The sequence below is a fragment of the Leptopilina boulardi genome, unplaced genomic scaffold (assembly GCF_019393585.1).
Source record: "Leptopilina boulardi isolate dan_hultmark-lab unplaced genomic scaffold, ZJU_Lbou_2.1 LbouV2_214, whole genome shotgun sequence".
NCBI classification, from domain to species: domain Eukaryota; kingdom Metazoa; phylum Arthropoda; class Insecta; order Hymenoptera; family Figitidae; genus Leptopilina; species Leptopilina boulardi.
Window position 1 is genome coordinate 2,434,359 of NW_026137768.1, and position 27,962 is coordinate 2,462,320.

General features: G+C 25.8%; 4 protein-coding genes across 6 annotated transcripts in view; 1 reads left to right on the forward strand and 3 right to left on the reverse strand.

Moving 5' to 3' along the window:
• The window catches only part of LOC127279232 (protein FAM214A), a 29,075-nt gene extending 20,502 nt beyond the window's left edge, over positions 1 to 8,573 (reverse strand). The window contains exon 1 of the mRNA XM_051301467.1: positions 8,271 to 8,573. The gene's annotated coding sequence lies outside the window, so the exon portion shown is untranslated. The remainder of the gene's footprint in view (positions 1 to 8,270) is intronic.
• Positions 8,574 to 12,159: 3,586 nt separating this feature from the next.
• LOC127279235 (translation machinery-associated protein 7 homolog) lies at positions 12,160 to 14,788 on the reverse strand. The gene is made up of 2 exons (XM_051301471.1): positions 14,597 to 14,788; positions 12,160 to 12,491 (listed from the first exon to the last, which is right to left on the reverse strand). Exon 2 carries the CDS (start codon positions 12,488 to 12,490, stop codon positions 12,296 to 12,298), a length of 195 nt encoding a protein of 64 aa, XP_051157428.1. The 5' UTR covers position 12,491; positions 14,597 to 14,788; the 3' UTR covers positions 12,160 to 12,295.
• Positions 14,789 to 15,974: 1,186 nt separating this feature from the next.
• LOC127279234 (60S ribosomal protein L27) lies at positions 15,975 to 20,475 on the forward strand. Of its 2 annotated transcripts, none has more exons than XM_051301469.1 (4): positions 15,975 to 16,141; positions 16,787 to 17,017; positions 19,756 to 19,892; positions 20,400 to 20,475. In XM_051301469.1, the coding sequence occupies exons 2-4, from the start codon at positions 16,799 to 16,801 to the stop codon at positions 20,446 to 20,448; spliced, it is 405 nt and encodes a 134-aa protein (XP_051157426.1). In that variant the 5' UTR covers positions 15,975 to 16,141; positions 16,787 to 16,798; the 3' UTR covers positions 20,449 to 20,475. The 2 variants fall into 2 exon arrangements, with proteins under 2 accessions (XP_051157426.1, XP_051157427.1); XM_051301470.1 differs by lacking the exon at positions 15,975 to 16,141 and adding an exon at positions 16,164 to 16,187.
• A 1,783-nt stretch (positions 20,476 to 22,258) lies between these two features.
• Positions 22,259 to 27,488, reverse strand: LOC127279233 (dolichyldiphosphatase 1-like). Of its 2 annotated transcripts, XR_007842619.1 has the most exons (6): positions 27,010 to 27,488; positions 24,732 to 24,832; positions 24,208 to 24,386; positions 23,613 to 23,840; positions 22,900 to 23,147; positions 22,259 to 22,497 (listed from the first exon to the last, which is right to left on the reverse strand). XR_007842619.1 is itself a non-coding variant. In XM_051301468.1 (5 exons), exons 1-5 carry the CDS (start codon positions 27,119 to 27,121, stop codon positions 23,018 to 23,020), a joined length of 750 nt encoding a protein of 249 aa, XP_051157425.1. In that variant the 5' UTR covers positions 27,122 to 27,488; the 3' UTR covers positions 22,845 to 23,017. The 2 variants fall into 2 exon arrangements, 1 of the variants encoding a protein (XP_051157425.1); XM_051301468.1 differs by lacking the exon at positions 22,259 to 22,497 and having other exon boundaries at positions 22,845 to 23,147.
• Between the last annotated feature and the right edge of the window lie 474 nt (positions 27,489 to 27,962).

Genomic DNA, 27,962 nt, shown 5'->3' on the forward strand with positions numbered 1-27,962 from the left:
TTTCACGTCAACATGCGACGGGACTTAAATTTCTTTCGTGCGTAGCTAAAATATAACAAAGTAAGTGGTACCAAAATAGCCAACACAAGGATCCCTAATACTCATGATCTTTTTTAATTGGAAGTTTTAGATCTTTATAGCCTCTGCTGTTTGTTATATCTTAATTGTACACCACTTGTTCAAGGTTTAAGTATATTCAAAGTATTTGAAACCCGGTGTTGACATTTTATCCGCGTTACAATTGTAATTGATGTTTTTGATTCGAATCGGAGTTTGTTACACTTTACTTTACCCCAAGGGGAGTCCTTTGGCTTCAGCAGTCTTACTCTAAATTTTTAGTTATTTTATTTTGTCTTTTTCTTTTCTGATTTAACGTTAGAAATTGGCATTGAGATCAATTTTTATATATATATATATATACATAAATGAATAAATGATAGATTGGCTCTTCCTGAATAAAATGAGACCAAGATAATTAATTTCCATTCGGCCAGTAATGAACGAATTCCGTTGCAGAAAAACATGTTTTTAATAAACAAATGGAATTTTACAAAAACTACTTATTCTTTTAGGGCCAAATTTTGTATGCTTATTAAGGGTCATAAGTGGCATACTTTCACAAAGTATTACAATTATTTATTTATTATTTTCAGAGTTAATTAATAATTAAAAAAGTGACGATTTTAATGGTTTAAATTCATTTGCAACTAAATAAATTAATATTTTTTAACTTGAGACCTGTCACTTTAAAGGTATTTTTAAGCTCTACAATTCTTGTACAGAACTTTTTCTTCTAAAATGTCATGAGAATTAATGGTAATTGAAAAACTGGTTTAACAGAGCTTTCATAATTTTTTAACAGCACAGCTTAAAAAATCTCGAGTTGGAAACATATACATATTATCCAATTTTTCACACTCTTCATGAATCCGTTGTTAGAAGTCTAGTATGATTTTTGGCACACAATTTAATAGGGAGCCTGGACTATTTTTATCAGTTGATGAAGATTTAACAAAGCTGCTTTTTCCAGCAACAGTAATTTAGAAAGTAAGAAAGACTTTTGTAAAGCGTTGCCGATATGAAGATTTGGAATTAATTTTACAAAGTTTCTGTAGTTCCTCAAAGACCAAATAAGTACATCAAACCCATTCCTAACCTAAGTACAAGATGGAACAGTACCGACTACATCATGGAAGTCGCATTAAAAATAAGACCTGCATTAAATCTATTCTAGAAGAATTGTAATAATGTTGCTGAACTTAAAATTAAATTATGACGAATGGTCTATTTTGATTCGAATCTATAAATTTTTAGGTGATTTTAAAAAAGTTTCTACTCTTCTTGGAGGTGACCAATATGTTACACTTCCTCTTGTGATTGACGCGTTCAATCTTCTCGTAACTAAAATAGACAAGACGATTTTTGCATTGGACGAGAAACCTGATCGAAATGCAGTTGACAAAATACTGTTACTAGCTTTTCAAAAAGGCCTAGATAAAATGTTGAAACCTTACCACACAACTATTATTGGTTCTATTGCTCTTCGTTAATCTTGGATCCTAGATTCAAGGTGGAAAACTTCAAATTGCCAGAATGGTGACAGGAAATAAAAGATACTTCTATGGACTTTTTCGAAAATATTATTCGTAATAATAATAATAATAATAATAATAATGATGATGTTCTTGATGTAAATTCACTTTTTCAAGATTCTTCAGACAAAAATATTTTAAAGGATGAGCTACAGGCTTATTTGACTTTAAAAAGGCAGACAAAAACCAAAATATCCTTAAATGGTGGAGGGATCATGAAAAAGTTTTTCCGAGATTATCAAAAATGGCTCTAGATGTATTTTCGATTACTGCAATCAGAGTTTAACCTGCCTTTTTTATTCCTTTTTTATTATATTAAATTCTTGGTACTCTTAATGCATGGTCTCGAATACGAATCTGATGTCAGATTTCCAAAATTAAAAATGGCGTATCGAATATGGCGGACATTTTAAAAATTGATTGAATTTGTTAAAAAAATGATTACTCAGGGGTTTTTGGGAATGACTAAATACGAATATGAAGTAGGATTTCAAAAATGGATTTCAAAATGGCGGATTCAATATGGAGGACATTTTTTTAAAAATTGATTGATTTTGCTTGAAAATTATTATCACTCAGGAGTTTTTGGGGTCGCTGATTACGAATATGAAGTAGAATTCCAAAAATTCAAAATCTAAAAAATACTTTTGAAAATACTTCATTTGAATTATAAATGTTATTTTTGGAAAAATTTTTGTACGACTCTTTAAAAGAACCCTAAATAGAAATATATTCTTCTTTAAAAAGTACAAAATTCTGAATTTTTTTATACACGGTACTTAAATGAGTTTTAAATTCTGTCATGAGTATGAAGTTGTTTAGTGAAAGTGGTACTTGCAGGTTTCTTATACCTAACGCATGCACTACATGCAGAATAACAGAGCCAAGTGCACATTTCATCGAAAAAAACACGTGTAGAATAGTCTAATTAAAATATTAACTTGTATATAATGATTTACATTATTCGAAGCTCACACGTCGCGACGTAACGTCTCGCATGCATCAAGGCTATATTAACACCTGCATTACTGGTATCTTTTACTATTACATAAAGCTTGATATCATACGTTGTCAACAGCTGTGTAATGTGAAACGATTAGTTGTTACGAAACTAACCAAATAGAATATAAAGCAGAGCAATAAAAACGAGTAAAAGTAATTTTAATGATGCAGACCATTTTTTTCCGCATGTACCACATTCGATTAATTTTACTTAAAAACTTCTTTGATTTAATTTTTATTTTTATATATAAAAAGAAAATGATTGGTGTTATTGATTTTCTTAAGATAGTCGCACACGGAACATATACAATATTGTTCAACCTTGCTCCAGGAATAAAGGTTTTAATTTACAATAATGAATTTATAATTATTCAGGGTTGCACAAAAGGATGATTTTTTTCATGACTTTTCCAGATTCTCCAGAAAATTTGTAAATAAAATTCAGGTTTAAATATAAAACTGCTTTGATAAATTTTTAGCTAGTTCAAGAAGTATTTAATTTAACCCAAGTATGCATTTTGGTCGGCCACCACAGTTGGTATATCGGCCCATTAATGGCTGACAATACCTCGACATCCTGACTTTGTATAACATTTTCACTCTTATGTTAGTTAGACCAACTTTGGTTGCCAATGGATAAAAACTCCACTCTTGAATGATGATATAGCTTCTGCAAAAACCCATTTTTTGTGATTTCAGCCAAAATCCGTTATTTTTCAGTTTTTCCAATATAACTTTGAAACTGATGATTTTTTAAAAAAATGACCAATAGGAAAGTTGAAGTTGACTAAATTCCTGACAATTTGCAAAAAAGAACAACGTGATAGCTCTAATAGTTTTTGAAATACAACCTCTCAAAGTGGACCCTATTGAGGTTTTATCTCACTTGTTACCATTGTATGTAAAACCTCAAAAAAGGTCAGCTTTGAGAAACTGTATTTCGTCAATTATTAGAGCTGTCATGTTGTTCTTTTTGCAAATTGTCAGGAATTTAGTCAGCTTCAACTTTCCTGTTAGTCATTTTTTCAAAAAATCATGTTTCAAAGCTATATTTTGGAAATCTGAAAAATACCAGATTTTGTCTAAAATCACGGAAAAAATGGGTTTTTTGCAGAAGCTATATCTCGGTCAATTTTTTAACTACAGGGTTGGATTTTTTTAAATTACTTAGAATTTTATACACTTTTTTTCTATAAACTATTTTTACTCTAAAATGTAATGAGAAGCAATAATTTGCAAATAACTGATTTTTTGAACCTTTTTTACAAAAAAATTTAAGGTTCCTGTAAGAGTTCGAAAGTTTTACCCCAAAAAGAAAGGTTTAAGCAAAAAAAATTGATTAAAAATTGAGTTAAAACATAATATGCCTTGTTTTTACACTAATTTGACTGGACTATACATATAGGGAAACCTAAAGAATGCTGAGCGAACACTTGCGGAAAATCTACTATATTTGAAAAATATCCCCCCAAAAAGGCTTGAATTAAAAAGTATTAAAAGTACCTAATATTCGAAAAAATTATGAATTAATTAATTCTATTTAATTTTTCACTACCCTCAAAAGGAGAGAATTTTGAAATATTTAATTCATTTCTATTACTAATGCAACTTGTATTCCATTAGACGAATGTATTTCGTAAATTTTTAATTTAAATAATAGAATGTTATATATTATGTATATAAATTAAAAAGCTAGACAGAATTTCAGAAAAACATATGACAAGTAATCGATATCTGCGCAGAAACGCCACCCGCATTTCAATTCCCGAATAACTAAAATACAATTCAAGAGTGTTTGGTAAACTTATATAGTCTTTATAGGAAACAGTTTAATATTAACTGGAGATTACTCTGTCAATTACTAAGTTATGAAAAATTCTTTAACTTTTTTATAGAAATACTACAATGTTCTGAACTTTTTAAAGAATGATAAGTAAAAAAATCGAAAAAATAACTAGTTATTAATTTATCAGTAACAGTGATGTAACTAATGTATATCATGGTTTGTTTGGAAATTTGTTGTTTTGAATACAACTTATTTTTAAATATATTACTTAACATTATAGCTAGGAAGTAAAAAAATTTATGGCGCAGCCTTAGGTCCCATAGAATTCGACATGCACATCGTTTAAAGTTTTTGAAGCTTGCGCGGCAATCTTGCAGCATGTTTGTCGAGTAAACTTGCACTTAGGATTGGCTAAACTGCAATACGCCATCTAGTGTTTACCTACTTCTGACAACCATTTTCCTTTTTCGTCTTTCTTTAATTAACACGATAAAAATGGAAATAAAAACCAAAATATCTGACAAAGTAGGTAAAAGTCACTAGACCGCCAATCCCAATAGAACATTTTGGAAAGGCTTCCATTGTCTCCACTCGCCATTAATAAGGGTGGCTGGTCAACATAACCTCAAAAACCAATCAAAACTAAAAAATTGTTTTTAACGCAAACAAAAATATAAAAAATATTAATTTCGAACTATTTTAGAAGATCTAGATATACTCCTTTCGAAAAAAATTATTTTCTTCGAAAATATTTTGTCAATAATTATTTTTTTAACATTTAGTTTTTTTTTCTTTTAAATCAGACAAAAATTGCAATTTTTAATAAATTTTTATAAACAAAAGCTCATTTTACTCAGTGAAACATTCTCTACAATTGTTACCTTTTTTTATATTATAATAAGTATGTTCTTAAAAAGTTATAAACAATTAAAATTTTATTTATTAAATAACTTTTTAAGAACATACTTATTACAATATAAAAAAGGTAACAATTGTAGAGACTGTTTCACTTAGTAAAATGAGCTTTTGTTTATAAAATTTGGTTAAAAATTGCAAATTTTGTCTGATTTAAAAGAAAAAAAAAACTAAATGTTAAAAAAATAATTATTAACAAAATATTTTGGAAAAAAATAATTTTTTTCGAAAGGAGTAAATCTAGATCTTCTAAAATTGTTTGAAATTAATATTTTTTATATTTTTGTTTGCGTTAAAAACAATTTTTTAGTTTTGATAGGTTTTTGAGGTTATGTTGACCCGCCACCCTCCTTAATCATAATTCTCGTCAACTACCGGACCCTGCTCTAGTGAAAATTTAGTGACTTTATACTTAAAATTAAAATTAACTATAAAGTCGCTATATTTTCACTAGAAAATTTAGTGGCTTTATAGTTAAAATTAAAAGTAATTACAAAGTCACTAAATTTTCACTAGAGCAGGGTGCGGTAGTTGACGAGAATTTTGATTTAGTTTATGGGGATTTTGCCATTAAAATTTTTTGTTCAGGAGACAATAAGCTGCAAAGTTTATAAAAAATTTGACCGAAACTTTAACTTTTTAAGCTTCTAGCGACATCCATTATGAAAGTGAGATACTAAAACGTGTTTTTGACTCAGTCGCTTACTTATTTTGATTTATTTAATCTGTTGTTAAAGACAAAGAATACTCTTCACAAATTTAATCGAGTGAATATTTTTTTCAAGGTCTAAAGTAAAATTTAATGCTGAACACAAATATCGTAATCGATTTTTTGATATTTCAAGGTCATGTGGGACCAATTATTTTTTTTAAATTTTTTTGTAGAAAAAAGGGGTATACGTATTTGTTTATTTGTTTTTATAAGTGCCCAAATTTTTGAGTTATGAATTTTTAAAAATCTGGGTTGACCAAGGTTTTTTTTAAACTTTGGGCACGATTTCTTTTTTAATTTTACATACCTGGAAATACTAAGAATATTTTGCAAAAAGTTTTAGAGTGGACCTGATGATGTTTTTTGTTTAAATAGTTTATTTAAACAATTTTTTTTTTCATTTTTCGTTTATATTTATTTTTCATGTAAGCTTTTCTGAAGTGAAAAATCCTAGTGGACAAAAAACTTTTTATTTTGAAAAATAAAAAAAATGAATGAAAAAAAAATTTATTTCAAACAAATTATTTAAACAAAAAGGATTATCAGGCCTAGTCTACAAACTTTTTACAAATTATTCTTAGTATTTCCAGGTATGTAAAAATAAAGAAAAAAATTTAAAAAATCGTGTCCGAAATAAAATATATTAATTTGTTTATAAAAAATCGTTATTTTTTATATAAAAATTCAAATAATTTGTTTTTTAATTAAAATTTTCGACTAATTAAGAGCCTTAATTTTCTGATTAAACTTTACATAGTAAGTGAAATTTTACATTAAAATTTATTTTTCTAGAGGTGGTTTCTACCCTTAAAATTTAGCCTTGGCACATATAAAAAAAATACGTGTCTCATATTTATGCCTATTTTTTGAGAAAATCCTTGGTTCATCGAAATCGGTGAGTTCGTGTTCCCTAGTGTTGTGTCACTAAATGAAGTCTTTCATCATAAAAAAGTAACATTTTCTATCATTTTAAATGATTTAATTAAACTTAAATTTTTATTATTAAATTCAAATTAAATAGGTAATTGTAAAATAATGAAATACATAAAAATAGATATTTCTTCGTTTAATTTTAATTTTTAAAAATTTATATTATCTAAATTAAAGAAATATTAAATACAAGAAAAAGGAAATTCAAAAAATGTTTTATCAGTAAAATAAAAAAAATTTTTAATTACTGATTAATAGTGCCTGAAAATTTATTTTTAAAATGTATTATTTTTTTTAATTAAAAAAATTAAATTATTTCTAATTATTTTAAAAAATACCAAAATTGATATAAAAAAAATGAATTGAAATAAAAATATTCTTTAAAAAAAAAAAAAAAAAAATGAAAACCTAAAATTTTATTGAATATTGGAAATTCGTTACAATGACAAAGGAAATTGGTGACATATTTACAGCACGAGGTAGAATTAATGGACAAATTCAATATAACAATAGAAATTGGAAGAAAGAAAGTTATTGAAAAAAAAATAGACAAAAATTGAAAAAAGAAAAACTGTGAATGCGTAAGAATCAAAACAAAGCGATATCAATGACAACATGCGCTACTTCATGATGTCGATCATTGTTGCACAATTTAATCTTGTTCTATCCTCGTGTGTATCATGACAGCTGTCTCACTCGCTCATTTTTCTCAAGCCCTGACCAGTTCTCAAAACGAACGTAATGAATCAAACCAGTCTGGAGAGACTATTTAATTTTAAGCCTTTTCATCATATGTCTATCGTTTGTTGAAGAATGAGAATAAATTGTAATAATTGATGGAATAAGGTTAAGAATAATTGTCTATTTGAGACAATACAAGTTCTACTTATAGATATATACCTAATTCTACTTGAAATGCATATTAAATGTCGTTTTCACGAATCAATATTTCCCAATTTTTTTTTTCTTTTTGAAAATATTATTATTAGTATTATTTCAACAGCAGTTTGGGGTTTTAAAATAAAGTGAAAAATAAAAATAAAGTTGCGAGCTAAATTAGTATATAAATTAAGACGATAGAAATCTACATATGGTTCGAGGCCCATTGTGCACGAGCTTAAGTTATGAGAAGAAAGTTCGTCATTAGGTTTCATCATAGCTTTCGTTAATAGTATTAACAGCGAATTATCCGAAAATAAACATATGTACTTTCGAAAATATGGAACGAAATAATTTTATCAAAAGAGAATATATGTCAACAAGATTAATTTATACGAGATTTCAGAAAAGTGGAAAAAAGTTAATTTTTTATTGTGAAATTCGAAAGTCTTACCGATCGAAAGTACAAGTCGATATAGCACAATCCACGTATCCTGGAGTCAATCCTAAGGGTCAAATGATTCGATCGGGTTCCATGATGGTTTTAGTTGTCAAAGCACTTTTTAATCAGCTCAAATTGTCTTTTAATTTAATTGCCACACAATGACGTTTCGTTGGTAGGAATTTTCTTTACAGAACAAACACGCAAAAACTGGGAGAAAAATCGTCAAAAACCGAACAAAAACTTCACGAATATAACATACACACAGGGTGAAGGCCTGTTACCAACTGACCCAGGCGATGACAGCTCTCCAAAGAAACACTGTTGCCAACTGCTGAACTTGACACTTTGTGTGTAATGCAGCAAAATTTTTTTATTTTGCAATCTCTATTATGACACACGAAAGTTGACATCTTTTTCTCAAAAAAAATATTAACTGTCCACCTTTCACAAATAACAAACACTGGCATTATTAGATATAAAAATTAAATCTATTATCAAAACTTGGTTGTAAAAAGAAAAAAAAAAAAAGAAAAAAGGAAATGAAAGTTACTTATGTAATTTTAATTAATACAAAAATTTTAATAATTGACAGTCAGCAGTTGGAATAGAATGATTTTTTATATTAATGATTTTTTTTAATTAGCAAACAAAAAAGTATAAAAAGAGACAATTTTTTCCAATTTCCTTTGTTACATGAACAATGAACAAAGAAAAATTTCTGATATTTGAAAAATGAAAATTATTATTAAAATTTATAGTCATGATACATAGAATAATTAAATATAAAATAAAAATTTCCTCATTTATTTATATCTATTTGAAAAATATGAAAATTGTTCACTTATTGTTTAAATAATATATGAATGACATTAATTATAAAGGTTAAACTTTAAACAGTTGGCAACAGTGATCGATCATATGGGCAATCAGCTGTACTTTCTGTTATGGTCATACCACGTGATTGGGCGAACTCCCACCATTTACCTTTGCCTCGTGTCTGTAGTCTTGTCCTTTTCTAATGAACTAATCTTGCTCGAATCTCGTCATTATCATTGTACATACATACATACATACACATATTGTTAAGTTGCATTTTACTCAGCGCTCATTTTATTATAAATATATAATTTTTTTCATTACAGCACACGTACTTAATGCGCATTTTCTATCAATTTATCTTTTCGAATGATTAAATTATATAAATAATAATAATAATTTGATTAGAGACTATTTTACATAATTCTTATTTGCGATTAATTATTCATATATGGTATTAATGTGGGTTAACATCTTTAACCTATATAAAAGTAAAGAACTAAAAATAGATTAACATTCGTGTAAAAGGGTCAATATTTCGCTAAATAGTTATATATTTATAAAAATTTGAACATAAATATTACAAATCTTTTCAGAATAAGGAATTGATTTTTTTCTGCCACGAATAAGTAACTTCCACGTTAAATAAGGCAAAGTCCGAGTCATTGATTTTTTTAATACTGCCTTAATAATTATTGCATAGTTTATATGTTGAGTATGATAGGCGCAAAGGGCCTTTAAAAATTATTTAAATCAATATTATTTACTATTATTAACATATGAGAGATTTCACGTGAAATTTACCTATGACCTTTTAAATTCGGATAAATATATTGTTTTCGTTCTTTCCAAAAATAAAAAAAAAAATGGTATACGTTAATCAATTTTGTACGTTCGAGTAGTATTTTAATTATAAATAGGTAGATAATAACAATAACATTCGATTTTGTTTATTTAATTCATTTTATTTTTTTTCCAACGTTTCGAAATCGAAATGGCTTTCTCTTCAGGGAGTCTATCTATATACAAAATTACAATATAAAAATCTAACGAAAATATTGATAAAATTAAGAAAAATAACAAATAAATTTAAAATCTTATCAAAAATTAAGAATAAATGACATAAAAACTTATAAATCATTAGTCGCGAATAAAATTTATCATAAAATAATTCGTGATATGTATAGATACTGATTTAACTAAGTAACATATTGGAGAATAATAATAGAGGTTGGAGTCAAGTACTAAAATATAAAAATAAATACCTACTATGAAACAAGAAATATTTAATCATAAGTAATTTAGTGAATTAAAATTAATAAAGTTAAAAATTAAACATTAATATATTATTATTATTTATAATTAATTAATTAATTGATTATAATGAAATAATATAAGAAAATAAATAAAATAAAATAAATATATAAAACAAAAATAAAAAATTAAATAAATAAGGGAGCGTTTATAAACTACGTAGTTTGATAAGGGGAAGGGGGTAACTACGAAGTTAATAGAAACTGAAATTAATTAATTTACACGACTGGTTAGTTTTACCGTTTACCGAAAATTTCTAAAAATCTTTTCCCCCACAGCACCGAAACTTTCCTAAAGGAACCCTAATGCGAAAATTTAAATCAATAATTATTTATTTGAAATGTGGTCAAAAAGTGACAAAAATATATCTGGGTGATTCTCTCAAAAAGGACAAATTACGCTTTTAAGAAATTGTGTTAAAAAATATGAAAATTAATTGAAATTATTTAAAATTCTGTCAGCCATACGTTAGGATTTAACAATTTTCAATCGGACCACTAAAGAAAATTTTAAAAAAAGGTAAAGTAACTGAAATATTGAATAAAAACTGATGTTACGGAATGGAGTTTTAACACTAGTTTTCATTCAATAATTCAGTTGTTTGCCATTTTTTTGAAACTTTCTTTAGTGATCCCATAAAAATTTGTTGAATTTTATCGTATGGCTGGGAGAATGTTTATTAATTGAAATTAATGTTATTATTTTTTAACAAAAACCTCGTCCAAAAATTGTGCACAAATAATTTGTTCTTTTTGAGAGAATCACCCATCTACATAGTTTATGAACGCTCCTTTATAAGTTATTACATACCAAGTAACCAAATATTAATCCATTTATAACAAATAATAACCAGTTTACACACCAAACATAATTTTTAAATTTGGATATTCTGAAATATTCGTTGCTGTAAGGGTATAATTAAAACAACTAACATGAAATAATTTAGACAAGAATATTAACAAAAACAAAACAAAAACAATTTGTAAGAACAGAAAATAAACAGAATGTGCAAAGGCTTATTCTGTTTATTTTTTTAATAATTGCCTTGATTTTGTACTATCCAATTGGTGGGAAAAATTCGACTCGTAATTCTTGACGAAATTAAATAAAAAAAAAAACAAATTTGGTCAATAGAAAATTTTTATTTTAACGAATTTTCGGTTAAATGAAGTTCTGTTTAAAAGAAACTTCCTTAAACAAAATTTAGTGAACCAAATAATCTACCACAAAAAACCAGTTAAATAGAAATTTAAATGAAAATTCTGCTAAATAATATAAATAATAATATTAATAAATATTGTATTGAACCAATTTTGTATTATGTATAAGAAATTTTTATTGTCATATTCTTGTTCCCTGATGTCTAAAATATAGAAATATTAATTTGTGGTAATTAAAAGTAACGTATATTTTTAAAATTTTGAGTTTAAGTAGAAATGCCATTTCGATGTTTTCAAAAGTCTGGGCCAGGCAATTCTTTTAAATGAATCGAATATTTCTATAGTGTTTTATTTTTTATATTTAAAACATTGCTCACTGCACGCTGTGAGTCGAAGCATAAATTAAAAAGGAAAAAAAAATGGTTAAATAAATTTTAAAGGAAATCATCTTATATTTTTCTCTTTTGTGGTCTGAAATAACTTTTAGTTTGAACTTAATTTCAATCCACCTTGTGTATATGTATATTTTTTGGGATAAAAATACACAGTACAAAAATAAATATCCATTTCGTGTTTTTAAAAACTTTAAATGATGTAAACTTTATTACTTCGCATTGCAAATATTTCAAAACTTTTATTTTCGTGAAGATTTTATTTACAAAAGACAACAACAGGATAATCGAACGGGGGAGAGATAATAAATTGTATAGAGATCATTGAGTATATCAGTCTGAAATACATGCATCATTTTTTTCCTGATTTTTTTATCCCACCAGTGACGAGAGGACCTTTTTGTGCAGCTTTCTTTGCAGCGTCTTGCATAGCCTTTTGTTGTTCCTTTTGTTTTTGTTTAAATGCTAAATCTTCTTCGTCAAGATCTTTAGTATCTTTTTTTGGTGCCTTCAAGGGCTTCTTTTTACCTCCTTCTCGACCAGACATTCTAGAAAAGATAATTTCATAATTTCAATGCCTTTCACGATAATTTTTTTTAAATTACATTAAAACATTTTTCCTGTACTTTAATTGTATTATTTTGTGATATTAAATTATAGTAGCAAATTTTAAGAATTTTTTACGCATATAGTGAGCAAAAAAAATCATAAAATTTCAATACTCTATAACTCAAAAAATATTTTATCAAATTCAATAATATTTCATATTTAGACTTCCACTAACCATGACAACATTTTGGCAAAGTTTGGCAATTGAAATTAAAATTTGACTTTGAAAATCAAGGTCAAAGTTTTCATTTGCATACAATTATGTATCTCAAAATCGAATTTTTTTTTCTTATTTTAAATTCTCTTGATGAAAATCTTGACTCATTTTTCATAAGATATGTAATTTTCAAAGAGGGATCTTTTCGATTCGACTATTTTTGTAAATTGTAATTTAAAAAGCAATGTATATTCAGAAAATAAAAATTTATCAAAATTATTTTTTTTAATTTAAATTCTGGAATTTATATTCAATGTTAATTTTAACATTTAAGGTTTTTTTCTCTCAAAAAGGGCAAATCAAAGCGTGCACGATTTTAGACTGTCTTTTTGTCAAAAAATAATAAAATTAATTTCAATTAATAAAAATCTGCAAGCTATACGATAAGATTTAACAATTTTCAATCGGATCACTAATAAAAATTTCAAAAAAAGGTCAAATAACTGAATTATTTAATAAAAAGTAGTGTTAAAACGCCCCTCTGTAACATCAGATTTTATTCAATATTTCAGTTATTTGGCCTTTTTTGAATTTTTTCTTAGTGATTCGATTAAAAATTGTTAAATCTTAACGTATGGCTAATAGAATTTTTAATAATTTCAATCAGTTTTATTATTTTTGAACAAATTACCGTGAAAGCGTGATTTGTCCTTTTTGAGAGAATCACCCCTTAAGTATAACATTTTATTTTAATTCAAATTCAATGCTATATTACTCTATTGTTGGGAATTATGTGACCTCTGCCTTTTTGATTACTATAAAACGATTTAATCTTAAAAAATATTAAAACTCTAATTTTTTTCTTTTTATTTTCTAAAAACTAATAAAATTCTGAAAGAAATGGCACCTTGACAAAGAGAATACGTTAATTTTTTAATTAGATATCTAAGAAAAACACAATTTTCAGTGTTTTTACTTTTTTTTTATTTCTCTGGCAAAAATGAATAATTTTTAACGTTCTTGCTCAGTGGAATAGTTTTTTGTTAAACATTTCAAATTGTTTAAAACAATTTATGTGCACGTTCTTCCTTAACGTTTACAAACCGTGAAATTTAGGTCAAAAAATGGTCAGTAAAATGTATAAATCTTAAATTAATCAGATAATTTTAAGATTATCTTTTTACTTAATTTTTAAATATTATATTTTGTTGTAGAATTACATTTTTTACCCAAATTTCAGGGCTTGCATACGCTAAGGAAGAACGTGCACACCATTTTATTTAAATCTAGAATAATGCAGTCCCTAACATAACCTCAAAACTGAAAAATGGTTTTAACGGAAATAAAAATTAATTTCAAAAAATTTTAGAAGATTTAGTTATACACTTTCCGGAAAAAATTATGTTGAGTTAAAATTCTGAAAGACAAAAGTTAAAATGTTAAAAAAATAATTATTTCACAAAAGATTTTAACTCAACATAATTTTCTCAAAAAAATGTACAGCTAAATCTTCTAAATATGTTTGAAATTAATTATTGTGTTAAAAACCATTTTTCAGCTTTGAGGTTATGTTACGGTCTCCATCTTCCTTATAATAAATCAATTGTTATACAGGAAGAATAATACCAATGTGTAACAAAATAGATTAAAATGGATGAAATTTGATTGTTACAAATTATAATTCAAATTGCTTTATATCATAAGTAATTTCATAAATCAGTGACAATTTTGGAATTATTTTTTAAGTAAACTTTAAACTAAAAAATATTTGTCAATGTAGTATTAAGTACGATTCTTATTTAAACTTTAATCGTACAGTTAAAAAAAAATGTATCCAATAATGTCAATAACTTAGAAAAAAAATGTAAATCACACAATTAACCTTACCTGCAATCCAAAAAATTCTTAGAAAATAAGTATTCCGAAAAAAGGTCTGTTCCACTTTTACTATGAAATAACTTTAAGAAATAATTTTATGCTTTTTGAACAATGTATAACATTCGGAAAGCCGCAAATAGTGAAATGTTTACATGAAAGATTTTTTTACAGCATGAAAAAGGCGGTGAAGAGCAGAGATGGGTTGTGACTCATAGTTTAAGAAACGCAACTTCAGGCGGTGTTCACAGGCCTGCGTTTTAACGCTTGCGTTAAAACCTTAAGGTGCTTTTATACCTCCAGTATTTTGGTCAAGTAATCGACTGGATTGAATTTTCACGGTTGTGTCACTGATTTTGATTGGCCCCTAACAAATATTCCATTTACACAGTGAAAATTGAATATTGTTAGAGCCAATCAAATTCAGTGATTCATCGTGAAAATTCAATGCAGTCAATTGCTTGACCAAAATACTGGAGGTATAAAAGCACCTTTAGAAAGATTAAAATTTTTTTTAAAGGCGCTTGTACACCTCACAAATTCTAAGTATCCTCGGAATTTGTCAGAAGTTTCACTAACTTTGATTGGCATTGCTCATAGAGAATTTCGAAATTTTCCTATCTTTTGGAAATTCTCCATGAGCAAGGCCAATCAAAGTTAGTGAAACTTCTGACAAATTCCCAGGATACTTAGAATTTGTGAGGTGTACAAGCGCCTTAAAGAAGTAAAGTGAAGATAAAGGTGCTTTTATACCTCTAATTTCGATCAGAAGAACATTTTTTCTGGACCGTAAAAATGCATGTCACTGAATGTGATTGGCTCTACAAAAATTCAATTTTCACGTAGTTTTTTGTAGAGCCAATCACATTCACTGACTTGCATTTTCACGGTCCAGAAAAAATGTTCATCTGATCGAAATTAAGAGGTATAAAAGCACCTTAAGGTAATAGTATAACATTTTAGTCAACAAAAACTAAGTGAATTATTTAAAATATATTTATACTGATCGAATTGTGAAATCACCTTTAATCGTCGTTAGGTATTGTGGGCAGACCTTTAATCAGTTTAAAGGTACTTTTATACCTCTAGTATTTTTTCAAGCAATCATCTGGATTGAATTTTCACGGAAAATCACTAAATTTGATTGGCTCTAATAATATTTAATTTTCACGGTGGAATTAGAATAGTTGACAGAGCCAATCAAATTCAGTGATACAACGTTGAAAATTCAATCCGACTGATTGCTTGACTAAAATATTGCAGGTATAAAAGCACCTTTAAATTCTGCGCGTGTTACACAATGGGTATTTTCGGGAATTACTGACAATAAAAAATTATCCAATCAGGATAAACATACTGATGTATCAGCCAATCACAGCATACTAACAGTATGCTAACAACAACTTCCGAAAAACTACACTCAATCTAGGCTATTGTAAATTTACCTTTATATTATTTTTCCATGGACCTTGGCGGCGTCGTATTAACTTGTGAATATGTCTTAATTGAAATAAAAAATTCTTTCAATCTTTTCGTGAGCAGGGAAAACTGCGTACGGTATGTTGATTTTATTAGTTTTATAAATCCATTAACATCTTGAAAAGTAATTGTCTATTATTCCAAATTTTTATCAGATATTTAAAGTTGTTTGCAATTTTATGTTTATGCATATAGATTTTTTTTCATAAAATAGTAAAACATGCTTTATTTATTGTTGTTTTGAGGTTACGTCAAAGTTTATTTTCAAATTTGACTTTTAGTGAATTTGTTAAATTTATTTGTTAAGTGAAATATAAATTTATCATTTGTATTTTAGTTGCAAAGTGTAAAATAAAGTTTTTATTTTTTTTTGGTTTGTAAATTAAATTTTATTCCGGTTATTGGTTAATTCGTTTATGATAGCTGTAAGTTTCACCACAATGGGGAAACAATTTTAACATTCTTGAATTTACTTAAGAAATTTGAAAAATATTGAAGATTTCGAATCTCAAAACATGAAAATAGAATACGTTCTCTGCAATTTATTTTAAATATTTATCGTATTTGTTATTTAATTTTTTTCGATTCTGGTGAACTGTAAAATTTTCTTTTCTTATTTTATATGGTGCATTTATTGTTTTTTGTGAATATATATATATTTATTTTTAAGTGTAGTTTGTGCCTTTGAAGAGTCACGACTTAAAAAAAGTTTTTTGTTTTTAGCGATTCATCAAAATGGTGAAAATTATGAAAAGTGGGAAGGTGGTACTCGTCCTGAGTGGACGATACGCAGGACGAAAAGCCATCGTCATGAGAAATTTTGATGAAGGAACATCGGAAAAACAATACGGTCACGCAATGGTGGCTGGTATTGACCGATATCCCAGAAAAGTACATAAACGTATGGGAAAGGGCAAACTTCATAAACGCTCCAAGATTAAGCCATTTGTTAAGGTAAATATTATAATTTATTACAAGTTTAAATTTCCGAAGTAATAGAACCCCTAATGAAAATAATATCAGGAATCACAAACCTCGGATTGTACCATTGCCAAATTGAAGTATGAATTTTTTTGTGTTCATTTCATAAAAACTTTGCTTTCTCATAGAGATTTCTTTTAATCAATTTATGGTAATTTATTTAATATTATAATAATTTTAAAAAGGTATTAAGTTGTAGTTGCTTAGCATTTACAGAGATAGATTTTTAACATCAATAAATTCGTAATATTTTATAATAAAAAAGGTTCAATAATTCGTTTTTAAATATTCTCTATGTTGGTTATGATCATTTTAAAGTTACTCAAAGATTTGTAAACAAATAATGCAAAAAAGTCAAGTTTTTCAAAATTTTTCAATTTTAAAATTGGATAAAATAATAGAATACTTTTTAATGGATCAAAAATGCATCTTAAACTCCAAAAAAACTAAAGTTAAATATCTATAGGTATCAATACATTTTTTTAATTTATGGACAAAAAATGTTTTTTTTAATTTTTAAAAATTCAATAACTTTAGATAGAATAACAGTAGAATTTTTGCTAATAACTCAAAAGATGTGTTTAGAAAAACTACAAAATTTAAAAAAACATCTATAGGCAGGCCTCGGATTATACGTATTTTTTTACTTTTTTCAAATCTTTATTTCAATTTTTTAATAAATTTTTAACTAAAATTCTTCACTAAATTTATTATTTTTTATGATTTTTATAATATTCTTCGAAAATTCAATTATCTGAAATAATTTTTCAATTAAAATCTTTTGGAATTCAATTTTCGTACGTGATTCCTAATAAATTCTTCATCAACAGAAATCACTAAAAATTTATCTTATTAATTATTGTCTGAAATTTAACACAATCTTTTGAAATTCAATTATTTTCAAAAATTTCAATTTAAAAGCTTGTAAAATTTTCCATTAAAATTTTTTTTTGAAATTTAATCATTTCAATTATAACTCTCCTGAAATTGAATAAATTTTAATGACTTTTACAATATTCTTCGAAAATTCAACTATCTAAAACCATTTTTCACGCAAAAAGTTTTCAAATTATTGTATTTTTGTCTACAATCTTCAATTTCTAATAAATTTGTTAGTAACAGAAATCATTAAAAATTTTAATTAAAAATTACTTGAAGTTTAATTAATTTCAAAAATCAAAATTGTTAATCTTTGAAAATTCAATTACTTTTAAAAAATGTTATCTAAAATTATTTGATAAATTATTTTTAGTTCTGTAAAATTTAATTATTGTCTGAAAATTAACAAAATCTTTTGAAATTTATTAATTACTAAAAATCTTAAATATGTAACTTCCAAAACTCCATTATGTTTAAAATTATCTTGAATTCTTCGCCAAATTAATAATTTTCAATATGAATTTTTAATTTAATCACTTGGTATTATTAATTATTTCAATGATTAGATCGATATATCCGAGTCAGAGTTGGTAGAGTAACGTTATAAAAAAACACATTTTTTAACTTTTTGACTGACAAATTCTGTCCTCATAAAAACTGTAAAAATTATGAGCCAAAAGTTTTGAACGTTCAAATAAAACGAAATTTTGTTTGCAACTTCTTTAAGTACGAATTTTATTACAAAATATTGTTTTAAATATCTAAAAAGAAATTATTAATTTAATAATTTTTTAATTTACTGTTTTATTTTACATTGTCATTATAATTTTTAACAATTTAAAGATTGAAAAAAAAATTTCGTTTATTTGAACATTCTGAACTTTTGGCTCATTAAAAATGTATTTTACACTGTTAGAAAAAAGTAATGGAAGAATCACATTTAACACAGTTACAAATTAAAATTGATTAAGTGTTACCTTAAAAATTAATTTAAGTAATGACAATTTATGTTTAAAATGTCAAAAATAAATAATTTTGCACATAATTAAATACGAGAGTCAATGAAATGCAAGTAAATGCAGTGCCGACAATGTAAATATTAATTGATTAAAGTATGTGAAGATGAGAAGGTTGAATCTTAAAAGATAATTTGAAAATAAACAATAACTAATTTTTTATTTTACTAATTTCTTATGTTGTCTAATAGTTGCTTGTATTTATAATTTTAATCGATTTTAATTTTAATATTTTCCTTCTTATTGTTCGTTTGCCTTTTTTATAACAGTGGTAAATAAATTATTGTAGTTCTGACAAGGACAGTACTGTAAATACACCTCTTAAAGGTGAGCTGAGGTTAAAATACTGTCGTCGTACTTCATTTTAAATCTTTAAATTAATCTCAAACATCATCTGTTTTCATTTGCCCCTTCAGGGTTTCTACAAATCATGGAAATGTCATGAAATTTCATTTTGGATCATGGAAATCTCATGGAATTCCTGATCATATCATCGAATTTTTTCAATTTTCGTATCTAAGACTCGAATTTACACGTTCGTTGAAAATGACCCATTTTCAGTATTTTAATTCGTTATAATTAATGTTTATAGTGGGTTTTAAAGTATTATGGAAATTTTATCATTTATTACCTGGAAATCATGGAATTTCGCGAAGAGAAATTTGTAGAAACCCTGCTCTTGTTTACATTTACCCCAAATGACCTTAAGCGTTCTTAATATCATCAAACAATTAATGATTTTTAATGTTAATATTATATTGTCGACTTTAATAGTCCTAAATGAATTTATGTATTAAGTATAAATATATTTTACAGATTTTAAATTATAACCATTTGATGCCAACGCGTTACACAGTGGATTTGCAGCTCGACAAAGTAGCACCTAAGGATTTAAAAGATCCAATGAAGAGGAAGAAGGTGCGATTCCAAACTCGTGTTAAATTCGAAGAAAGGTTTGTGTTTCCTTTTTTACAAAATATTTTAATTCCATTATCTTATATATAATTATATAATATAATTTTCTATATATCAATGTAAATTAATTTTAACGGTTATTTATTATGTTCAAAAACTGTTTGTTCATTAAATAGATTCAAGTATATTCCATAAATTGACCTTCAAAAACTTGTAAATCTGAAATTTTCTTATTTCATCTCAAAAAATGAACTTTAGTTACAGTCCCAAAATGAAAATCATAAAATCAAATAAAAGATTTGTTGCAAGCTTCGTAAGAAAAATGAATTCGGCTGAAATTTCAAATTAGACCTTCCATATTTAATTTTATATTGGAAAATAATCTTTTAAATAAATTCTAATTAAAATATTTAATTTCTAGTATGCAAAACATTTTAAACACTTGAGTCAACATATTTTTGAACTCTATTAAATTAAAGAAACAATAATTTTTAGTTTTAAAAAATTTAAAAAAATAATATCTACAAAACATATTTCTGTTACAGGTACAAATCTGGAAAGAACAAGTGGTTTTTCCAAAAGCTGAGGTTCTAATTTGTAATAAATAAACAATTTTATCGAGTTATTGGAAATATTTTCTATCCTTAATTTTTTTTTTATTAAGCGTTTAATAAAAATCCTCTGCCAAATTAAAAAAGGAAATTTTTTTGTTCATTTCATGAACACTTGATTTCCTCACAGATATTTATTTATTTATTTTAAATTTTTCGCGAAATTTTTATATTATTCAAAAGATGCTACTGAAAAAAAATTTTTTATATTTATGAAGAAAAGTGCAAAGAATATTTAGAATTTAATTGTAATGACTTTATATTCGGTAAGTTTTTCTTTTTGTTTAATTTAATGATTACCCTTTCTCATAATTAATCAATAGAAATCGCAAAATTATGTTATTTGATAGATGAACTTAAAAATCATATTTTATCTATTATTTCATATCTTTAAATACTTAAATCTATTTATAGTGTTTAATTTAGACACTCAGAATAAATTGCAATAATACATTTACACTTATATAGTAAATTATATGTTTTCTCGAATATTTATTTATTTCGGAGTACCAAATTTTTTAGTTAATAGACATGAAAGATTTAATAAAATTTTTTGGTAGAGTGTATAATTGATTTAATTGATTTCTCAGTGTACAATTGATAATTAGAATACCTTCGCAAAATGCAAACAGAGAATCTATTTGGCGTTGACCTGTAGAGTAGGGCTTATCTCGTTTTTCGAGACAATACTGAGACGATACTATAAAAAAATTTTCGATATAAGACCGAGACGATACTATGATAAAAACAAATCTCGTCGAGACTTTTGTTCAAAAATCTAACGGAACTATATCCAACATTACCGCTAACCGTAATTATTCAAGATATAATGTTTATGTACTTTAAATGACAGATTGGAAAAAACAAAAGTTAACGAAATTTTAATAACAGCTTTCGAAGCAGCTCGAGAAAAAATTGTCATACACTACCAAAAAAACAAATTGGGTTTACTGTGCTGCTTTAGTTATAGATCCTCGGCACAAAGTAGAAATTTTCGTTTCTACAAAGTGGGGCAGGGAATTTGAAAGAAGTTTCAATTAAATTTTTTAAGGAAATTTATAAAAATAATTATTGTAATATTATTTCTGAAAAAGTAACAAAATGGACGATGCACGAAATACAAAAAAAATTCAAATTCTTTTTGAATGCAAAACTATCAATCTGAATTCTATTTGGAGCCAAAAAGAGCAGATAAAAATCAGAACATTTTAGAATGGTGGAAAGGAAAAGACTAATAAATAAACATTTATATTCTGTACATACAATGTTTTATTTTATCAATGTTTTTAAGGTTTAGACTAGACGAGACCAGTAAATTTTCATTTTTTCGAGACTCACTAAAGTCTTGTCTCATCTTATCTCGCCCTACTGTAGAGTGCAAAGGGAAATGTGTAACCCAAAATGACATACATAGGACATCGGACACGGCTCGCAATTCAAGGCAATTCAGTTGAATGAGAATTGTGCTAAATTAAAATTATTTTAAATAAAAAGTTAGATAAAGAGTATGAAATAAAAATTCACTTAAGTAAAAATTTGTTTAAAAATAAATTCTGTTAAATGCTAATTCAAAAAGTAAAAAATTCGAATCGAAATGAAATAAATTGTATTGGAACTAATAATTTCTGTATTTGAAACAAATTCTACTAAGTAGAAATTCGAATATTTTTAAGATGAATAAGATAATTAGGGTTAAATAAATATTTGGTCAAATAAAGATTAGGGGAGGAGGGATTTCATATTTCTTAACGGTAATATATAGTATTCAAATTAAATGAATATAGGCAGAAATATAGCATGTAAATCACTATATTTTTACTTTGAAAAATTAACTACAGTACAGTATATCTAAAAACTTTTTAAAATAAATATTTAAATAAAAAAATTTTATTTTACTTATTTTAAAAAGGAAATAAAATGTCGATCTTTGTCCTTCCGATCGACTTCACCAGTCCATTTTATTATTATAGGTACTGACTTACGATAATCGTTTTTTTTTCCTATCATTGCCTTTGAATAAATGCAATTTTATCTGCAAACACAAAAATTTTAAATTTAAAATACTTGAAAGACGAACTTTAGACATCGACTCACTGCATAAATTTTATGATATGCCTATTTTAATACACAATTCTGAAAGATAAAAATTATTTGAACTTGACTCTTTTTTTCTTTTACTAAGTTTACTACTTTTCACTTTTAACTATTATTTCCTATTTTTATTAATTTTTCATATTGATCATTGAAAAATTAAAAAAAAGAAACCTATTAATTTAAAAAACGAAAAAATGGTATTTTTTAAATAGACTAATAATAAGAATATGTTAATGGCATTAATGAGAAAAAGAGCTGAAAACATCAAAGAGTCAATTGTTTTAGGTATAATAAATAAAAGTCATTATTCTGTAAATTAACGTCAGACTATATTTTTTACCTGAGCTTTTATATCCACGCAATATATTAATAATAATAAGTATTGTGACTTTTCTGTAAATAGTTAACAAGGTATTTTCTCTTTATTTGCATTCTGCTCATTGGTTCACCATTAGGCGTCATTGAGACTTCATAGAAACGAGCTTACGAGAACGAGCTCTTGTCTCTGTGCGTATATTTGTATATTCAAACCATAAAACGTTTGGAATAAGAGATGTGTCTCTCAATAGAAGATACTCTGATGCTCTCCTGAAACAAATTATCAAAACTACATGTAAATATTAATTTATAAAATTAAAGTCGAAAATTGTCAAATTATTATTCTTTTTTTAAGGCACTATTCCGAAATTTTAGTTTTTTTCGGGAATTTTTTTTTTTTTCAAAGAAAATAAAATACAACTCTATTGCTCTTTTTACACATTATAATTGGTATCCTAAAGTATACAAAAAAATGTTTAACAGAAAAAAAGTGTTTTTTTATTTTATTTATTTTTTTTTAAACTAAAATTATTTTCTTTCCATTTCCAATAGAAGCTGATGTAACTTTGAAAAAATGACGTAAAAGAGTAGTTGTTATGTTAATTTTTCTATTAGATATTCAAAAGTTTCATTTTAAATGAATTCTTTGAAATTTGAAAGTTTAAAAAAAAAAATTTTTTTAAATCATAGATTTGTCACTGATACTTTTTTCTTCATTAAATAAATAAAACTTACCATGAAACGATCACAGGAAAGAAAGGAGTTAGAACCAAATGTGTGATTAAAAACCAAATGATTCCCAATGCACTTCCCAAAATCATTCCACATAGCACTTGAGCTTTTGAATGATATTGTAGATAAATTCTACTATAGGCTACAAATACAGCTACAATAATGGAAAGAACTATAGTCAGCATACGCCAAAATTTCTCTGAGATTGTACTATTATTGTTATGATGTAATCTGTAATAACACATATTTTATTTACATTACAAGAATCGTTTTTTTTTCTTTTTTAAACTGATTCTTTAATATATCCCACAGTGGTCCTCCAGCAGAGGCAGATTTTATTAAATTAGATACTAAGAAAATTGAATGTAGAAAAGTTCTGGGATTGATTTAATAAATTGCTGTTTAATATGAAAGTAAAAAACCCCTGAAATATTGAAAAAAATTTGTAGAAAGCAGATATAAAAGTAAGACAACCCTGGAGAAATTAACGATATCGGTGTATTTTGTATCTGAATTGAACTTGGGGAAATATTTTTTAGTCAACTTTTAATCTAAAAAATGATATCGATATTTTTTTCAGATTAATTTTTATATTTACCTGATTAATACGAAAAGTACCATGTATGCTGTGAAAAAACATATAAATTGGGAATGAGACGATGGCATTCCATATTCGGAGTAAAGAACTTCACGTCTCATAGGTCTAGCTTCGCAAATAGTGTGTTTTAACAAAAAATTAACAACTTCATTTATGACCATACCAATAAAAAATACAATCTGAAAATTTTAAATTGTTATTGATGTACCTTTTTTAGTCATATAATGTAAATATCATTATTTATATATTATACCTGCACTGAAAAAAAATTTATTTGTTTCAAATAATCGATTACTTGACTATTATCAAATAAATATTTACTTGAACCAAATATTTTTTATTTGAATTAAATTAAAATTAATTAAACAAATAATTTAAGTAATTGACACAACTAATAATTATTAAATACAAATAAATATTTATTTAATAATAGTCAAATAACCGATTATTTGAATCAAATACATTTTTTCAGTGTAACGTATGTTTTTTTTTAAATTAAAAAATTATCTTCATATGTAACTTACTGTATGAAGATCTCGTCTAAAAATGATCAGTGTGATAAAACCCGTCAATACGGCAAAGGGCATTAAACTAATAAGAGCTAAAAATTTTCCAAATCCATCACCTGAAATATAAAAAATCATATACAATAAACCAGTGTATTTGAAGTAATTTTTTTTCAACTTCCTTGAATCTTGTTTTGTTTTTGCAAAATTTAAATACTGGGTTCTGAAAGAGGATGAAAAAAATAATAAGGAAGGGTACTTGTAAAATTTTTGCCATACGTAAGAACAGAGAACGGTTATCTTAAAATTACAGTAAAAAATCTGGGGGCGCATGATTATTATTTTAAGAATTCTAATTTAATTGAATTTTAAATGCTAGAATTTCCAATTCACTGAATCCAATTCGTTCGAATTTTTATTTGTACGATTTGTATGATAGAATTCATAAAATACCGAATTTTCATTTATCCGAAATTGCAAATTGCCAACCAAATAATAATTGTCGCTGTTTTTAAAATTTACCAATAACTATTTTCTTAATAATTTCTGATTAATCAATTTTAAAAATCGCGTCAAATTCTTTTTGTTGATTGAATATTCGTCCATTGGTAATTTCGGACAAATGGAGATTAGTCGTTTTAAGAATTATATCAAATAAGAATTCGTGAAAATGAACAAATGAAGATCTGGTGAATTGAAAATTTTTTACATTTAAAAGTTCCTATCACTCGAGGGGGAATTTACTCTGGTAGTTGGTAGTCAAGTGTACATTCTCCTTGTAATACTTATTGTTAGTAATACATACTATGCGTAATATGTAATACAATGTTTTAAAAAATTTTTTTTCATAACCTGAAACCATATTCCACTATAAAAAAATTAAAAAACATAATTTTTGACTATTTTAGAATATTTAAAATTTTTGTATTTTTCAAAAAATTAAAACTTTTCAAAATTCTTAAGATTGAATGTGTCTAAAGTTCTGAACGTTCAAATGAACGAAATATTTATTTACCTACTTTTTAACTTCTTTTATTATAAAATATTGATTTCTATATTGAAAAATAAATTAATAATTTATTAAATGTTTAATGTACTTTTTTATTTTTCACTGCTGTAGTAATTTTAAAAATATTTATAGACCCAAAAAATAATTTCGTTCATTTGAACGTTCAGAGCTTTAGGCAAATAAAATTCATGTCAAAATCATTAAAATTTCAGCAATATTGCCATTATTTCTGCAATACTGCTGCAATATTAGAATATTGAGGCAATGTTGCGAATATTGTTTCAATTTAAGTGCTATGTGGGTATTTTTCAGTTATTTCTTACTATTAATTAGTTATTTTTAACTTATTTCAAACTATTTTTGAAATTTATTTTAAAAAATTAAATACTATTATTATTAGAGAAAAACTATTATCAAGACGAATTTTTATTTAACAGAATTCTGTATTTTAACCACTTTCAATTAATTGAATTTTTAAATGTTCAAATTATTGTCTTTGAAATTTATTCACCCAAATTTTCATATGACAAATTTTTAATAAATCCAAATTATTCTTTTCTTAGTGAATCAATAAATTCTCTTTTGAAATAGTTTATCTTTAATGAACAATTTCTTTTTTATAGAACAAAATTCACTTAAAAAACGCTCTTTTTTTTGCGCTCTAAAATGAAATTTTCTAGGGTCTTTAGGATATTTGAAATATAAAATTTAAAAAAAATTTTTAAGACCCACAATTTAATAGAGCCGATTAAAATTAATTTTTCAGTACGCTACATTATCTGAAAGTACTTAATATAAATTAATATTTATGTAATTTAAAAATATTTACAAACTTTCTAGAAAAATAACGAATAAGTTGCTGAATTTTTACATTTCACAGATAAGTTTAAAAACCAATTTTCAAATTTTACGAATAAAATTTATTTTTGACTATTTTTATACCAAGGTAAATATAAAAAAAATTATTTTTTACACAGAAACAGAATTTTTTTTGCAATAAACCGCAACAACTTTGAGTGAAATTCAATCGAGTAACACTTTTTAAAATTTATTTTACTATAATTATCGGATGTTTTTAAATTATGTAATTTACAATAATGTTTGATTAATAAAAATAAAAAACAAAATTTTAAGTTGTCAATAAAACTCATAACAATAAGACCAATTTTTATCAGAAGTTTCCATTGTTTTTTTCAGTCAACAAAAATTGTTAGAAATGTTTATATATAGTAGAAGTTTTCAATTTTCTAGATTTTGGTTACTTTGCGAACACCATGTGAAACTTACCTTGAGGATACTCGACATGTGTCAATGAAAGTGGAATCCAGTCTGAACTGTCGTTTAAACCTCCAAATTGTGATTTAATATCGAGAAAAGATACGTTTTCTAGTGTTGCCATTTTGAGTAATATCACCGATGCCGCGTGTACGGTGACATGAATGAATTATGTTTTTTACTTTTTTTTTAATTATCAAAATTTCTTAAATACAGAATGTTTATATATAAATAAAATATTTAATACAGAAACACTTTTTTTCGAAATAATAATGATTAAAATTAAGTATAAACTCTAGTACAAAAACAAAAATAAAAACAATCAAGAGATTTTCACACTTCAGCTGTTTAAACTTTTTTTTTAAAATATCAAACGTCAATAAAACTTAGAATTTGTAGAAAAACATCATCTTCTATTTTGAACACGAAAGTAACACACAAATAGATTGTAACAACAATTTTATACAAGTAAAGATCTCTCTCCTTCCATCGAATCTGAACCAATAGCAATAGCGAATTAGGAAAACCTGTTTGACTGAGAGAGAGGGCACATCATTGTAAACTCATAGCCAGATATGCCTACACTTTGTGTCCTTTTCAAACACACGTGTTGTCATGGCAACACGTGTGTTAGAAAAGGACAGAAAAGAGTAGAGTATGTAGATGTACATACCTGCTTTTTTCTTTAGTGAGTAAAGGCGATTCTCTAATACCAAACTATCGGAAAACGACCAATTTAATTTAAAGTGAGAGACAGTGTTGTAGAACGATGACTATGTTAAACGAATGTTTGAACGACGATATACAGTGAGAGTCACGAATCAATTTGCGAACTTCTGAATAAAAGAGATAAGTTGAACGAGGACTATTGTCCATAGGAGTCATACTATTGGTAAGCCCAAGAAGATAAGGCAGAATAGGTGCAAAAGCCAAGTAAAAGTGCAAGTCCAAATTCCATTAGTGAA